At 38.1% G+C, this 17,546-nt stretch overlaps 1 protein-coding gene across 2 annotated transcripts in view; it reads left to right on the plus strand.

Moving 5' to 3' along the window:
- The first annotated feature begins 230 nt into the window (after window positions 1-230).
- The window catches only part of LOC128369398 (sodium channel protein type 4 subunit alpha B-like), a 31,675-nt gene continuing 14,359 nt past the window's right edge, over window positions 231-17,546 (plus strand). Inside the window, exons 1-15 of one of the 2 annotated variants that reach the window (XM_053330436.1) lie at window positions 231-497; window positions 2,243-2,361; window positions 3,591-3,680; window positions 4,809-4,937; window positions 6,107-6,198; window positions 6,324-6,566; window positions 6,713-6,776; window positions 12,088-12,229; window positions 12,960-13,161; window positions 13,242-13,430; window positions 13,523-13,881; window positions 14,050-14,134; window positions 14,291-14,529; window positions 15,988-16,161; window positions 16,501-16,857. In XM_053330436.1, the coding sequence (XP_053186411.1) occupies window positions 231-497; window positions 2,243-2,361; window positions 3,591-3,680; window positions 4,809-4,937; window positions 6,107-6,198; window positions 6,324-6,566; window positions 6,713-6,776; window positions 12,088-12,229; window positions 12,960-13,161; window positions 13,242-13,430; window positions 13,523-13,881; window positions 14,050-14,134; window positions 14,291-14,529; window positions 15,988-16,161; window positions 16,501-16,857 (2,751 nt within the window). Of the gene's footprint in view, window positions 498-2,242; window positions 2,362-3,590; window positions 3,681-4,808; window positions 4,938-6,106; window positions 6,199-6,323; window positions 6,567-6,712; window positions 6,777-12,087; window positions 12,230-12,959; window positions 13,162-13,234; window positions 13,431-13,494; window positions 13,882-14,004; window positions 14,135-14,290; window positions 14,530-15,987; window positions 16,162-16,500; window positions 16,858-17,546 lie in introns of both variants that reach the window. The other variant, XM_053330435.1, reaches the window with a different exon arrangement.

The raw sequence follows: 17,546 nt of genomic DNA on the forward strand, positions 1-17,546 counted from the left end.
AAAACTATTTGGGAACCTAGCTGTTTACTGAAGTTGACTTCCAAGTATGGTTCTTGAATATGACGAACACTTTTACAGTGTTTTGACTCTATATTGTTGTTTTCCTAAAGTTGTCTCATTGAATTGGAATTATTGATGTATAATTGACTCACTCATTCTCTCTCACCTTCTTCCCCTGTTCCCCACATAGCTGTAAGTAAATTCTAGTACAGGAGAATCAGGATGAAAAGATGGCAGCCATGCTGTTACCAACGGGTCCTGATGGCTTGCGGCGGTTCACTCGCGAATCCTTGGCTGCCCTGGAGCGGCGGATTGCGGAGGACCATGCCAAGAACGCCAAAGGTTGCGAGGAGGCTCACAGGAATACAGAGTCGCCCAGACCCAGGGCCGACCTGGAGGCTGGCAAGCAGCTGCCACGCATCTTCGGTGACATCCCTCCAGAGCTTATTGGGGTGCCACTGGAAGATATTGATCCATTTTACTTCAAGAACCAAAGGGTGAGAGTTTTTGCGTGTATGTGAGTTTGTTGGGTGGTTTGAAAAATTGAGAGGTCAAGTAAACAACTGAATTCCAGTCCTGGCTATTATTAAATTATACAAGCTACTGAAGTAATTGATAATACTTTTAACTCCACATTGTACTAATATGGTGACACATTGTTAACTCTAAACTAACCTCATTGACCAGTTTGGTTGTATAGTTTGGCTAAACAAATATCAATGCTTTTCATTTCCAGCAAACAGCTAGCAGTTAACAGATTCATCACCAATAGTTTAGCAATTAGGCCCATGTAATGTATTCAGCATATGACTTTCAACATTTAAACTGCAAATGTAACGACAGATTCTACTTTTCTGAGATAATACTTGCTGAGCATTATTACTTTGGTGTCAATTTGCACCAATATGCTTCACGACAGAAGTAAATCCAGAAGTCCAACACCAGCTTCAAACAGCAGCAGTTTTCTGTGGTACCAGAGAGATATTTTGGTTGATAGAAGTCAATATTCTCTTTATAATATCCTCCTTAAACAGGATTTTTTTTTTTTACAGTTCTATGAACACACAAGTCAACGAAAACTAATTTTACATTTTTGATAATGTAATTTACAAGTGTAGGTTCTATACCCTTAAGCTGACACTACATCAGCTCAGAAAATGGCTATTGGTGCAAAATGGTAACTGATGATCAGGCCCACATGGAATCTGTACCCGCAGAATTCTGATGACACCTCTGCAGATTCTCGCAGATTTTAGACCGTTAAAAAATGCTGCTTGTGAAACTCAAGAAACTAAGACTTAGTGAAATGAAAATAATATTTTCCCCCTTTTAAACTTGTGTCCCTGTGTCAATTGTCTTTTATTTTATGCCAGAAATCATTATAAATGTCATAAAATCACTATCAGATTATTTTTTAAAACTTTATGTCTTTTTTCTTCCTGTAACATAGTTTTAAATGATTAATCACTGGCATTAGTAATTCTGCAGCACTATGTTTGCTTGCATGTTAAATGATCATAAAACTCTCATGTGAACTTGTGATCATGATATGGCAGCGATCCTCCAGATCAGCTGAGGTTTCCACCGAATTCACTGAGTGATATTTTAGGGCGTCTAGCCGAATCGAGAGCAAGTGCATCTCTTTAGATCTCTTGTGGATGCAGAAATGGGATTATCAAGTTTGATTTGCAGAGTCGGTAGATCAGACTGCTGCCCATTAATGGGCCGCTTATGGAGAGATGAAAAAGGACGTGGCAGTCATTCTCAGGGTCTCTTTGTTTTGGCATGTGATGCGCTGCTGGATGGGAGGATTATCCAAAGACGAAAAAATATTTAAATAAATGCCACATCTGTTGGGGAAAGGTTCAGCCTGCTTTGGAGTTGCCTCCATTTATGTCAGCTGGCCCCGCCTGCTGCATGTATGTGCGCTGTTTTCTTGGAGGCAAAAGTGCTTATGGAGGAAGTTCACACAGATGGTAGACAGAGTGATAGACTCAACATAGCAACTGTCCCTGCTGGTTAAAGCAAACTGCTGAAACACTGCAGAGCTGCTGTCAAGTAGAATAGAAAAATGTGCCTGTGCATGAGGGGGAAATGATTTAAGGAGGGCTCTTCATTATATATGTGCATTTGATGGCTTGTTATATTTCTGCTTTATTTATAGAATGTGAGGAATAACAATTGAAAGATGTGATTTTTCTCACAAATGTTTTCTGTTTCTTTCTCTTTGTTTTTTTTGCAGACTTTTATAGTACTAAACAAAGGGAAGGCCATCTTCAGATTCAGTGCCACATCTGCACTTTACATATTGAGTCCATTTCACTTCATCAGATCAATCGCCATAAAAATTTTAGTCCATTCATATCCTTTTTGATTGCTCGGTGCCATTGTGTGCACACAATGCATGATGTAATAACCTGTCACAGTTTGTACTAAATTATGTAAAACAATGATGTAATTGTTGAGTGGGCTGGATGTTTGTTGTTGGATCACATTATCTGTCACTTTAGTTATTTTGTTTAAAGGTGAAATTTAACACCTTTTGAGGGGTTTAAAACGGTGTAGATTATAGTGATAACAGCATATTTTAAAAGTTAATAATCAGAATTACAAGAGCCTGAATGCGAATAAAGGTATTGATTTTGCATAACAGTTTTTGACAACCACTCGAAGTGCTTCACCTCAAAGTATTCACATCAGTGTCCTTACATGATAACATGCAGGTTATAAGGTGAATCAGACTACCTGCTGAGAACAATCCACTGTGAAATCTTCCCAACAAAATATTAATATGATAGAGTAAAAAGTCTAGAAACTACTCCTTGCATCTCATACTGGCAGATAAGCCAATTTCTAATATTTACTGATTCCTCCCGTAGGTTTCTATTGGATTTTTCCATAGTCCCATTTTTGAAACAGCTTTGTAATGGTCCTCTCTGGCATCGCAAACCAAATCCCCTCATATCCCTCTTTTAATCTCTGAAATGAAATAAGAGCAAGGAGATTTCACATCATGTGACGGCTGCCTATTAGTTCTCAGACAGCCCATTCGTACTTTACATGCGGGAGGGAATCTTTCCTCTGTATCGCTTCTATGCTATAGATTATAAAACATCTATGCTTTGATTCTCTGATTAATCTAATCTCATAAAGCACATTAATACCTATAGCTCACACTGTTGTGCTTTGAGTCTTATTATCAAAACACAAAATGTTCACTTTACATTAAATATCCAATATACAGTATCTACACTGTGCATATTTAATTGTACTATTATTTAATCTTTTTAAGTTGTCAGTTGATATATCTTTTGTTATGGTTTAATTTATCCATAAAAGAGAGAATGATATCATTTCCCAGATTTAATAAATGGAATTTACCTACGTCTTCTATAATCTGTATGTACTATAGTTGTAATGCTGTCGGCACACACAATGATGGTTTATCCTAATGGATATATTCCAGAGGATTATAAGAAACATTGTCTCTGCACTATTTCTATACATTGTTGGCTCATCACGAAAACAGCTGCAACTGTGTTACTGTAAATTAGTGTTTCACTGTACATTTCCCTTAACCTCTTCTCCACATTGTTCAGCCTGTTCATCATGTTCACTATACTCACCAACTGTTTCTTCATGGCCATGTCTGATCCGGCACTATGGACCAAGTACCTGGAGTAAGTACATAACGTATTTAAGTAGTTGTCTGATCCAAAACTGTGTGAATGAGGCAGAAATTTAAACTGTGCTACATATTATATGTCCTAATGTGGAGCTTTGCCGAGGTTTGTTGCTTTATCAGTGACAACTGAAGAATCAGTTGACATGTAAGTATATGATGCATGTTATAATTACTGCACAAATACAGTAGGAATGTTATATGGAATGAAAATTGCCACTTAAAATATTTTGCTGTGCATGATGTGGAAGATGTGGCTAAGTTGTTGTCATCATCAGTGGCTCATAGGCATGTTTAGCATGTAGCATGCTATCTGCACTGACAAATTAAATGTGAAAAGAGAAACAGTTGATTTTCTCTAGATTATGTTTTATCTCATGGCTATGACACTATCTTGAGAAATCGATTGAGAAGATTGATAACACCCTCATCTGTCTAGTAAATATGAAGCTACTGCCAGCAAAAGTGTTGGCAAATAAAGCTCTGTCCCAAGGTGAGAAAATCTGAAGTCTGGCAAATCAGAGTCAGGCTTGCTCTTTCCCCCTATTTCCAGTATTTATGTTAAACTGAGCTAACAGGCAGGTGGCTGTATATTTATTGAACAGACATGAGTGTGGTGTCCACATTTTCGTCCAAATCTCTGCAAGAAAGCGAATATACACATTTCCCAAAATGTCAAACTATTCCTTAGTATTGAGTTATTCATTTCTATGTATAAGTAAATAAATCATTTTTTACCAGATAACTAGACAAAAGAGTCATTTTATCATTTTTAACAGTGTTTGTTCGACTGTTTTGAAGGTCAAGAATGAACTTTGAAACTCAATGTCTTGGATTTGTTAGACTTAAATAAATGTTCATGTGCATGTCGTTGATGTCATGTACTGTATATGTTACGCTCATTATGTTAATTTAAACTGTTAAGGCACACATTTTTTCAGTGACATCATTCCTCAATCATTACAGGTACTTCACATCATCAGTTGCATTCATTTTTTTCATGCCGTGTTTTCAATCAGATTTCAGTAACGGTTACTGAATATAATTTATTTTATATTCATTGTTTAGAATCATTGGATTTATTGATAACTCTGTATTTTCTTTCTTCTCAATTTACATTTTCCAGGTATACTTTCACTGCCATTTACACTTTCGAGTCAGCAATAAAGATATTTGCGCGAGGATTCTGTATAGTGCCGTTCACCTTCTTGAGAGATCCGTGGAACTGGCTGGACTTCAGCGTCATTCTTATGGCGTACGTAACAGTATCATTCATACACTATCATACTGATAATCAGTCTCACCTGACATGTACTTTCCATAAGCAGCAGTGACACTGTTCAGATGTGTGTGTAGCAACTACGAGAGAAACATCCATTAACTATACTTTATTTTTCCTGTGTGGTTGAATTTATTTCCACTTTAATTCAATGTTCAGTTTCTGTCTTGAGGGATCGTTTGTGTCCCCATTTTCTGCCAATGTCAAAGTGACTTCAGTCTGTCATCCTTAGTGATGATTTGAAACACCATGAACTATAAGCCTATTGTGGGGGACAGAGATCTGTGTGTCGTGACTCACTGCCCATGATGCGGGTGGCAGATTAGACCAGAGGTGACCTCTCGATGCTGCTGCATTGTCTATGACCATTCATCCTGATAGGACATTTGCTTTGTTTGAAAACAGCGAGAGAAAATCACCTTTAGTGGGTGTAGACGCACACAAAGCTGTCATTACCTGTGGCGATTAATTTACTCCTGATTCATTATGGTTCAGTCAGCTAATTCTTTGGTTATTAGTTACAGGCTCCCAACATGTAAAACACGTCTTCACAATACCTGCCCAGTACTACATTGGTACACACAATTAATGACTATCTGGTGAACTAGTGTAGCATTTAGCAGCTAAAACTGCAAAATGTTCCCTCTGGAATTGGTGGAGGGCAAAAATATACCAAGCAGTAAGAAATATGACAAATATGATAATACAAATGAATATTGCTTCTTGTCTGCTTTATGTGTAAATAGGCAACTGTTCGCTAACATTCTAACTATATATATGTATTTGTATGTGTATATGTGTGTATATATATATATATATATATATATATATATATATATATATATATATAGATATATATATATAGATATAGATATAAATAAAAGATCAGTTAGTTCAGGTTTACCGACACCAACCATCACTGACAAATTATATGGCAATATTTTTTCAATACTTTTGTCATGGTAAGTTTATGTGATTTTAAAGGATGATTGAATGCAACCGAGGCGCTAAGTGTCTTCTTAAATTCTTGGCTTTGAAATAATTTATTAATAAATTATATACAATAAAAATGAATTATTAACCCTGGTGATCATACTGAAGTCTTACTTTGTTAAACCTCTTTGCTCTTTATATAAAAATTTCAGATATGTAACAGAGTTTGTAGACCTTGGAAACGTCTCTGCACTAAGAACCTTCAGAGTGCTACGGGCCCTGAAAACGATCTCAGTCATCCCAGGTAAACAAGCCTCCTGGCCATGTTTCTATGTCTCATCCCTTGATTCCAGTCATGTATAAATCTACCTTTCCCACATTGCTGTCAGACTAAACAGTCAATACATCGCCTCCTCTCTCCCTGTCCAGGTCTGAAAACCATTGTCGGCGCTCTGATCCAGTCTGTAAAGAAGTTGGCAGACGTGATGATCCTGACTGTCTTCTGTCTCAGTGTGTTCGCCCTCATCGGCCTGCAGCTCTTCATGGGGCTTCTGAGACAAAAGTGTGTCCGCAGCCTCGCGCACTGCGTGAACTCCTCTTACAGCCCCAATGCATCTTTCATCTGCAACAACAGAACTTGGAGCTCTAGGGCAGACTTTCTCAGCAGCGAAGGTCAGCTAAAAGCAAAAGAGACCTGTATTAAGAAAGCCTTTCACGTGTATACAATGCTCTAATTTCTGTGCAGTATCATTTAGTATTAAGTTAGAAAATATATTTTAAAATAATGTTTCTTTAACTTCTTGTTCCCTTTTCCTCAGATAATTTTTACAAAGTTGAAGGAGATAAGGATGCCTTAATATGTGGATATGGAAATGATGCAGGGTAAGTGTTTGTCCTGCTTACTGTTTGTTGCTTGTCTCCATGCTATTACATAATATCAAAATATCAAGCATCTAATGGTTTTTGATCCCATGCATGTCATGTATATAATTGGATATAGTAGCATGAGCACCAGGCTTGGTGCAAATAGTTTTCTCGGCATAAGTAAACATAACAATACAGTATGTAATTTGGGCTCCATATTTTTAATCTGTGACTAAGCGGTGTAATGTATAGAGGAATTATCCCATCAGAGAGAGTTGTGTAGCGTGAGAGAGGCTGTACGCAAGACGACATGTGGTGTGGATAATCACCCCGGCTCCACTGGAACCCTTTACTGAGAAACATGGAGTTGCCAGCTGGACAGAGGGGGGTCTTTGGAGATTTCATCATCTCAAAAGCTCTATGACATGATTAGGTTAACCGGAGTGCACCGGTTCACTTCAGATAGATATTCTGTTATTGTTGAAAGGAGATGCACTGGTGTCTTCAAATGAACTGCTGCAATACCTCTGTTTGTGTCTTGTACAAAGTGCTAGAAAGAGATTTAATTGCTGATACCTCTGTTATGATTGGATCCTGATTTGTCCTACAAAGTGAAATTGATTCCATTTTAATAAAAAGTAAGTTAAATATGTAGCATTAGAGGTCTTATGAAATGTTATGTCAGACATGCATAAATAATGTTTTTTCCAATGGAGTGACGGACTTTGTTCCCAATCAAAGGCACAGTGTGAAACCATCCAAATATTGCTACTCAGCCTACGCAATGAATAATCCTATAAATCCAAATGCTTTTGAAACAAGCACAACAGGATGACTCTGGCCATGCCAGGCCCAGTTCAAGGGTTATAGTGAACTAAATACCCATCTGTGTGAATCTAAAATCCTGCAGCTTCAACAAATGGCTTCTATTAGGTGCTCTTGTTAATGATACAAGATAATGGATGATAGCAAATGACAGAAAAATGGTGACGATATTAAGTTATTGCAGGCAAGTTTGGTACAGATATTTTCCCCTCTGTTAAAAGTGATTTATTGGAGTTATATATTATTATGCTTGAACATTTCATTAATCCATTTTATAGATTCACTATTAACTCTGAAGAACTTTCTGTAAAAGCACAGGAAGAGTTTCTATTTGATTAAATAATGTCAATGCTAATGCTAGCAATAATAATAATAATGATAATAATATAATAATAATAAAAATAACTAAAAATAATGATAATAATGATAATAATAATAATAATAATGGATATACAACATCATGATCAGACACACAGATACATGAAAATGAATACCAATAGAGAAATTACATTCAAATAAATTATATAGACATTGAATTAAACATGCTAAAGAATTGTGATAATCCATTTATCACATTTTCAAGAAAAAATGCTACATTTATAGGCTATATATCATACAACTCATATATACATGAGTTGTATGTTTTTAAGTAGAATTAGCAGAGTACACCTGAATTTAATAACTTTGAGTAACATTACACATGTAGCATTAGTAAAATGAGGGATAATCCACATAGCACCCAGCTTCAGGTGCTTATCTGAGTTGCTAACGTTAGCTAGCATTACTGTTAGCCAAGCTACTCTTTTGGAGATAAATATTTTATGAAGCACAAGACAAGGCACGCTTGTGGAAATGTTTCTATACCTATCATGCTGCTTGTGTCAGTTTATTTTATGATATTGTTATCAGGATTTTTGTTGACAGCTAGCATTAACATTAAGTAATTGAGCTAAGCGTAAGCTGTGTGAGTCAAAACAGCATTAAAGACTCTTTTTTGATTCAAAATATTGATTTTTGGATAATAGAACCTGGGCAGTACTAATTGAACATTTTCATGCATAGGATAATAGATAGGAGCTAACATAGATAATAATACACATGAATTAATAGAAGAAATATAGTCTACACAGTGGAGATAGTCACACATTTTTGTTTGCATCACAGTGCAGCCAGCTCTGTATTTAATCTCCTGCTGTAACCTCTCCTCCAAAAACACAGGAACTTAATCTCTCCAGAAGTAAAATCTGATTCAGTGACTTGTGTTCAAGTCAGAGTGAAAAGAGGATACATTGGAGGGCGTTTAGGGGGTAATGACGTCACTAAACTCCCTGAAATAGTAGGTCAGTAAGATCAGACTAGCAGAGATGTGACCTATCCAGCTGTCCAGTTTACCTATAAATCACTGCAATTGGACCTGGATTAGATTTGTTGCTTATTGTTTGTGTTTCTGCCATTTGTGGAGCTCTAGCAGCGCACTGTGATCCACATTCAGTGACATGAATATCAGATTATATAAATATATTTCATTCTGTCTCTAATGGGTGTGTTAATGGCTGTTTGGACAATAAGAGAACAATGAGGATTAGACCTTTTTGTCTTTCTTTAATTTTAACCTTAATCTGTTGTTATCAAGAATACAGTATATATATTTGTTGTATGTTTTTTATGTTATGTGTTTTCAGTTAGATTATTATCAAAGCAAAGAGAGGTTCAGGACAGTTTTACCAGGTTATAGGTTAAAGTAAGCATTAAGTAGCTTATGTTTTTGTTGGCAAAGTGATTGAGACAGCCTTTTAACTTGTGTGACATTATAGATGGAAGTTGGTGAGGCAGGCTGTGGAGACGGGCAAGATATTAAGCAGGTCACGATGGAGGACGTAAAACATAGAGGATGCTTAATCTTTTGAGTGTATTCCAACAAGTAATCCCTGAGTAGATTTCCAAATTAAAGCTTTGGATACGTTATGATGACTCACAAACACACACATGCACACAAGCACACACAGACACAAGTGGGCACACATACACACATATTCACATGATATTTTCAGCCTAGATGGTTAACAAGTTTGTGATAAATGATTCGCTCAAAGGCTGTTTCTCATCGCGCCTACTGCAGACTCTGCAGGCGAATGCTTATCCCGCTCACGTCTTAAAGCCACTGTGCATCACGGATTATGACTGATTGTATAGCCAGCTTCAAGTTTTACCCTTGACGGGTCTGATGTGAGCATGGAAACCTACCGCCTCAGCCCCGCCCACTACAGGAAGAAATCACTTGACTGCTATTGACAGATGTTCCTGTGCTATTCTGTTATGCAAAACTGCAGGAAATGAATTGCTGTCAGAAGCTGCATATAAATATCATAAAGTTTTTGTGGAGCTGTGAGGTAACATTTTCATAATCACACCACAGACTGCGTTGCTTTTTTCGTAAGAGAAAACAATTGTTATAAAAGCTAAAGGGCCATGACAATGTTTTTGAAAGTTTAAGCTCTTTAATTGCAAACCATTGGTACTTTACATTTTTACTGTCCATTTTCAAATGCACCAAATTTTCCCCACAGTTACAGGAAGCCATTAATTTCCATTAATGTACGTGCAGCATCAAACTTTTGAACCTTGTTTTAGTTATGTAATCCACATTTTTGTCAGTGTTGCATTATTGTTTTTAGGTAATGCATTGAACACCTTCAAATCAACTTGCACTTAAACAATGTCATTTTAATGGAAAAGCACATTTCAAGCTCACTGCTGTACTGAACAGAAGTTAACTGAAAACAATTGTTGCTTTAAAATATTGGGTTGTAAACAATAATTTTGCTTTCAACATTAGGGAAATATGTTTTAAAGTCTAAAACTAAGCTGCATGTACAGTATTTTTTTACAGCATGGTTAGGTGTGATGTAAGAGGATTTGTTGCAAGTGGACGTGGTATGGTCACTGTGCTTCCATTAAGCTGACACTCAAAAATACACTTTAGAATACACAGTGTATTACACATACTGTTGAATAATACACTATAGGATATACATAGAAAAAGATACACATTAATGTGACCATATATAACAGTGCAAACAACAACCACACTGGCTGTGGATGTTATCTGTGAGGAAGCAGATCTGATCCCATGGTGAGTACAGCAGCTCTCCTTGAGGAGCACTAACTCAGGATATACTTATGCAAGAGCGGTCTCCAGGGCAGTTACCATAGAAACCTCTTGGACCTTCAGCTTTACAGGAGCCTTGTTTTTACAGCAGCATCTCATTGCAAAAGAAGTCTCTCATTCATGTAGTTAAGTGACAACATTGCAATGTGATAATAAGATCAGCACATCATTAGATGCAGGTGGTCCAGTTGTGAGAGAATTAAATCAAGCAAATGGAATAATGATTAAAAGCTAAACCACTGAGCACTACAGGAGCCATCGACTTGTTAGTTCAGTTTAATTAAAAAGGCGGTTTTGAATAATTTGACTCAGGCTATGACATTGTTCTTCACTCATTGTATCATGGTAAGAAAATGTATATGCAGAGACTTGTAGTTGCTTAAAATGGATAATTCAACACAATCAACCAATTCAGTGATCACACTCATAGACAACTTCCACAATTAGCGAATATGGGCAGTACCACTATTCTTCACACAAAAAATCTGTAATGAATGGCATCTATCAAAAAAAATGTGGGGAAAATAATTTAGATTTACAAAACAAAACAATAAAAATGCAGTCAAGGGACAAATTCATGCTAAATTGCAAAAGTGTTTTTACGTAGAGTATTGCAATGTCAGCAAGTTCTGGTGTGTTTGTGTTTTGTTATATTGGGTAAAAAAAGGTCAACAGATGTGTGGACTTGCAGGATGAGCAGTGTGGCAAGGCAAGGGACAGCCTGACAGGAAGATGTCGCTGGCCTCACGCAGCCTCCACTGTCCTCACTGTAGGATATTAGTGAGCATTCCTGCTTAGCTGGCTGGTTGGTGAGATCTACAGCTGTTCTCACAGCAGCGCTCTCCCGCCCAGCTGTTTCCCTGCCATTACGAAATTATTCTGCACTCAGATTGACATGGCAGTCCAGCTTGTTCTCAGCTGCTGGACTTAAATATTTGCTGTAATGCCACTATGTTGACAATGAAGATCAGAGATGGAGGCATCGAGCTGAAAATTTTTTGAACTGCAATTTGATATCCATCTGGCTCTGCATAATCCCTTTTGCTCCAGTGCATTTTAGTGCTCCTGCCTGGAATGAATTTCAAGTGCCCTCTTCAGTTGAAATAATGGTGATGATAGCAGTGTATGTACTTACTGACTCATCCGCTTTCTCTCCCCTGTGGAGTCAAAGGTCACAGGGCTACATGTAGATACAGGAGATGTTTTTAACTCTGATGAAGCAGCATGCACGCTAACACAGCTATATCTGTCCTGCTTTTGATTTCATTGTACACAGTGTTATCAGGCCAGACCTGTCATCATCTGTCTCCTGCCATTAAACTGTGTGTGTTACAGGAAGTGTCCAGATGGATTTGACTGCCTGAAAGTAGGGAGAAATCCAAACTATGGCTACACCAGTTTCGATACCTTCGGCTGGGCTTTTCTGGCCCTTTTCCGTCTCATGACACAAGACTACTGGGAGAAACTGTTCCACCAGGTGCTGTTTTTGAACCTCATTTTTTAATTTCACCAATATCAATATCATGATGATTTGTTGCTCACCTGAATAATAATCTTTATTTTAACTCAAATTTATGTCCACAATTTCAGAGTAGAATACAATCATTTTGCTAAATCAACTGTCAAATAACAATGTTTTTTAACAGACTGGCCATAATTCATATTGGTTATGATTGTGTTCCATTTACCTGGTTAATTAGGATTGATATGAGTAATATGAATTCATTATAAATTCCCAACATACTGTAGTTCACACGAGTGAGCAGCCTTAGCAGTCAGACATTTTCAACTATACTATTTAAACCATTTAATGCATTAATGACTGTGTGTAATGTGAAAGGAGTAGGGAGACTAAACCCATAGCATTTTAGTACCTTTTCAGAACTTTTCTGTTGTAGGCTCAACATGCAAATGAGTGCCAGATTGTTAATCAGCAACAGTTTGCAAACACATTACATAACACCCATAATAATTTTATAAGGTGATAATATGTAAGTGTTGTGTTTGTTGTGCTGCCTGCAAGTGGCTCATAAAATTAATTAAAGAAACAATTGCAAAGATCTCTGTTTCTCTTTGGCATAGTTGAAATTCGTACTTGAATCAAAAAAACTCAAAGTAATGAAAAAACTGAGTAAAATGTTATACACCATAATCATATATAATGCCAAAACTACAATATGAGAATTTGCTTGGGCTTGCTTCCTCAGACTCTACGCTCAGCAGGGAAAGCCTACATGGTTTTCTTTGTCCTGGTAATCTTCCTGGGCTCCTTCTACCTGGTCAACCTGATCCTGGCTGTGGTGGCCATGGCCTATGAGGAGCAGAATCAGGCAACCATTGCTGAGGCCTGGCAGAAAGAGAGGGAGTTTCAGCTGGCTATGGAGCACCTCCGAAGAGAGCAAAGAGTAGGTGCAAAACAAGCATTCACGAAGGATTTTCATGTGGTTGAGATCTTATTAACATCATTTCTTTCCGTGTGAAGTTGGCAGCGAGAAGACAAGCACAGGAGACAGACTCTGTGTTGTCCCCAGAGATGTCTCCATTCTGTCTGAAGACGGGCAGCATACGGCGAAGCAGCAGCAGAAGGAGGAGATCTCACAGGACTTTATCAGAAGAAACAGAGGAAGCTGCTGAAGAGAAGTTTGACCCACTGGATGAGCCCATGGTAAATCACACATCAATCTAGATAGCTTTTGATGTTCTTACTATTTGGAGCTAAGGTATCGCTCTGTGTGTTTGTAGCCTCCTGTGTCTCCGATGCCGGTCCATCCTCTGCTGGCCACGCTCTCCTCTCACCCCCTCAGCACCAGGAGAGGAAGCCAGAACAGCATCTTTAGCTCATTCCGGGTGCGCAACAACTCTGAGGCTGACTTCGGGGACGACGAGTATAGCGTTCATGGGGACGTCTTCAGGAGTCGCACTAACTCAATGGCAACACCCTGGAAAAGGAGGACAGGCAGTATGAGGAGCCACTGCTCCCAAGTCTTCACCCCCAGCCTCAATGTCAACGGCCGACTCAACATTTCCCTTGACCAGAATGGAGTTACGACAGTGGGCCTGCACACCCCTACCTCCATGCCTGCTTACAGCATGGAGAGGATCAAGGAAGACACTGTGAGTAATGGAATTGCAACAGATGCATTCATTAAGATGTAGTAGTGAAATTGCTTCTCATTGATCATAGAAAACAGCCTGCCAATACAAGAAAAAAGAAAGTTTTGTATTTTATTTTTGTGCATTTCCTTCTCTTAGATGCCCACCAATGCAGAAGATACAGTTCCCAGATCTCTTCTTCAGCCTTCCCCAACAGTGACTGAGCCTCCAACTGTGCACAGGAAAAGAGGGCTGAGCTCTGTCAGCTTTCTGAGCGATGCCATGGATGGTTAGACCCTTCCAATACTGAAAATTATTCTTTTAATTCTCTTTATGCTGAGATGCTGAGGCAAATCGCAGCTTGATTCGAGCATTGGTTTGCATTAAAGTTATACAAACATGTTTAAGAGTGATCTTAAACAAAGGCTTTGGTGTCTCTTTGCAGAGCTGGAGGAGTCAAGGCAAAAGTGCCATCCCTGCTGGTACACATTCGCCAAGAAGTACCTAATATGGGACTGCTGCCCCTGGTGGCTGAAGATGAAGGACTGGGTGAAGTGTATGGTGATGGATCCTTTCCTGGATCTGGGTATCACTATATGCATTGTGCTGAACACCCTCTTCATGGCCCTCGAGCACTATCCCATGACTGATGAGTTCAACACGATGCTCTCAGTGGGCAATCTGGTAAGGGCTTTTAAATGATAGGAGTGGGCAAGTTTTCCACATTTAATAAGCTTTCTCTTAAGTGCCGTGGTAGATGAGCCATGGAGAGGACTCATAGCCTTATACGGTATTCATTCAGATAAAATATTTCTTTATCAGACAGCATGTGTTTTTTATTACCAGTGACACTGTACTGGACTTAAGGTCAAACAGGGGCATGTTGATTGTTTGTCAGAGGTCCTACTTTAGACTAATTGTGATTATCCTTGGTAAGATGGGATATTTTTAGCATGATGTGGGGCTGATTCTCTTATTTGTATTTTGCAACCTTCCACAACTGGCAAATTATAGACCCTACCAGTGCCTTTAATTATGGAAACACGCATATAAAAGACACAGTCGTAATACTTTATTACTTAATGTAATAACATATAATATAATAAAAATGTGTAACTTGTGGTCTTGGTGTAGTTTGTTGTAAATTACCAGGATATTTCACAAACCTGCAGAGATTTTCATGAGATTTGGTGGAAACACTATGAGGTAAAAAGGCATTTGATTGGTTTGTAGTGCAGACCAAGCAATTATTTTAGGAATTTTTATTTAGGACATTTTGTAACACCCTTCTAAATATCCAAATTTAACTATTTGGATATTTGGTGACTTGAACCAGCAAATCGCAGAAATATCCAATGTTTGCTTTCAATTTTTCCCCTAGTTTTTAATCCCAATAATCTAATCATCAAATGTATCCTGTTTTAATCTGTGTATCATTCCGTCTTTCCATTTTTAATTGGCAATCAAAAATCAAATAATGAAAACACATATATTTGTGTTTGTAAATGGAAAGAACGAATGATACACGGATTTCTGTTTGTTTGTTTGTTTGTTTTTGATGGGGAACGTTTTTTCTTCTAGCATAAATTGCCTATATACACATGGACACACGGTGCAACATCAGCATTCATTTGTAGTCATGTTTCTGACAACCTGATGAATGTTCTTTTAGCTCTGTTTTCTGTTACCAACTCTTGAGTGAAAAAATATTTTGCTATTAAGTTGCTAAATATAAGCTAAGAGCTATCCAAGTGTGACTATGTTCACCAGTTAATTGCTGTATTTGTCTGCCCTTTGGGTCTGGGCAGGTGGTGCACAGTGGCTTTATCAGATCTGCTTTTGCTGAAAACAGCTGGCTGCCTGGAAATAAGGTTAATGAGAGTGGTGAGACTGAACCAAGTATAAAAATCAAAACAATGAGCTGAAAAACACTAAAACGATGTTGTGTATGTTGTGCTGACGGTAACTACAGAGGTGGATGGGTGGTAATTATCTGTGAGTTTGTCACTACAAGTGGCCACTTTCACATTACATAGTCCATTTGATCCATTGTTCATATGCAAATATAGATTGTTGCAGCTTTAAATAAAGAAACATAGTTTTCACCTCCAGCTGTGTTCTGTTACTGTGTGTTTTTTCCAGGTGTTCACAGGGATCTTCACGGCTGAGATGGTTTTCAAACTGATTGCCATGGACCCTTACTACTATTTCCAACAGGGCTGGAACATCTTTGACGGGGTCATTGTTTGCCTCAGTCTGATGGAGTTGGGTCTCTCCAATGTAGAGGGCCTGTCTGTCCTACGCTCCTTCAGACTGGTAACAGGAATCATTCCATTCAAGAATATTTGCTTTGAGTTGTCTGCCATTGTTTGACATATAAACACATATAAAGGACATGCACTCAAACTTAAATTAAGACAAATTATTCTATATTCAATATGTTTCCTTTTGCATTAGCAGCTAGTAGCTGGATGATGAGAGTTGCACAACAATTTGATTCAGTCTGAACAATAAAGATATAATACATCTGAAAACTTAAAACTCATTTAAGTATTATTTACAGATTCAGTTAATAATCCAACTTCAAATTTAAAGATAGGATGTTTTGTAAAGACAGAACATCATTAATTTTCTTCACCTTGTTCTCTTCATCAGTTACGAGTATTCAAACTGGCCAAGTCGTGGCCCACTCTCAACACTCTAATCAAGATCATTGGCAACTCGGTGGGCGCCCTGGGGAACCTGACACTGGTGTTGGCCATCATCGTCTTCATCTTCGCTGTAGTGGGCATGCAGCTATTTGGAAAGAACTACCAGGACTGTGTGTGTAAGATCGCCAAAGACTGTCAGCTGCCTCGCTGGCACATGAAGGACTTCTTTCACTCCTTCCTAATCGTGTTCAGGGTGCTGTGCGGCGAGTGGATCGAGACCATGTGGGATTGTATGGAAGTGGCGGGGCAGCCCCTCTGCATCCTGGTGTTCATGTTGGTCATGGTCATAGGGAACTTAGTGGTGAGTGCAAAATTATAAGTTTTTAAATATTTCATATTTCTAAACTGAAAACTGCAGATTTTATGCATTTTGCTTATTGTCAAATACAATACAATGTAGCCAAAGCTTTGTGCCGCTCATTCGTCTGTGCCACAGACTTGTCATCATCCAACAACTGTTAAAACATATCAGTGAGCCATATCATTGCACTTTATAGAAGCCGTTGATATTTGTGACCAGTTTGTAAAGACTTACATCTTCAGTAGAAACAACTGGGTCACAGACAGCAGAGAAGGCTGTATTATGGATTGTAGCTCTTTCAGCCTTTATATTGGATTTGTAGACAATAACTAAAGCATATAATATTACCAGCCTCATCCTCTAACAGTATATGATATTATGAAGCCTGTCTATGGAGAAATTGAATTGCATGTCACTGCAACCAACTGGGACTGCTCTCAAATCCAAATGATGATGTCATGAGTAATCAGGGATTACGTTGCACCAATGAGGATAGGTGATTCTATAATATGCAGATGTGACCTGCTTGGACGTGATTGATGTATCGTCGTGTTAAATTGTGCAGATATCTGTGAACTAGAAATGGTTTGTGCATTTCCTTCAGTGCTCTTTGTTGAAAAAGTGATTGTGTCACAGCCTCATGCTAACCGTCTTACAAATTAGCATTACCAGACATCAAAACAGATCAT

The sequence above is a fragment of the Scomber japonicus genome, chromosome 12, assembly GCF_027409825.1.
Source record: "Scomber japonicus isolate fScoJap1 chromosome 12, fScoJap1.pri, whole genome shotgun sequence".
In the NCBI taxonomy this organism is placed as follows: Eukaryota; Metazoa; Chordata; class Actinopteri; order Scombriformes; family Scombridae; genus Scomber; species Scomber japonicus.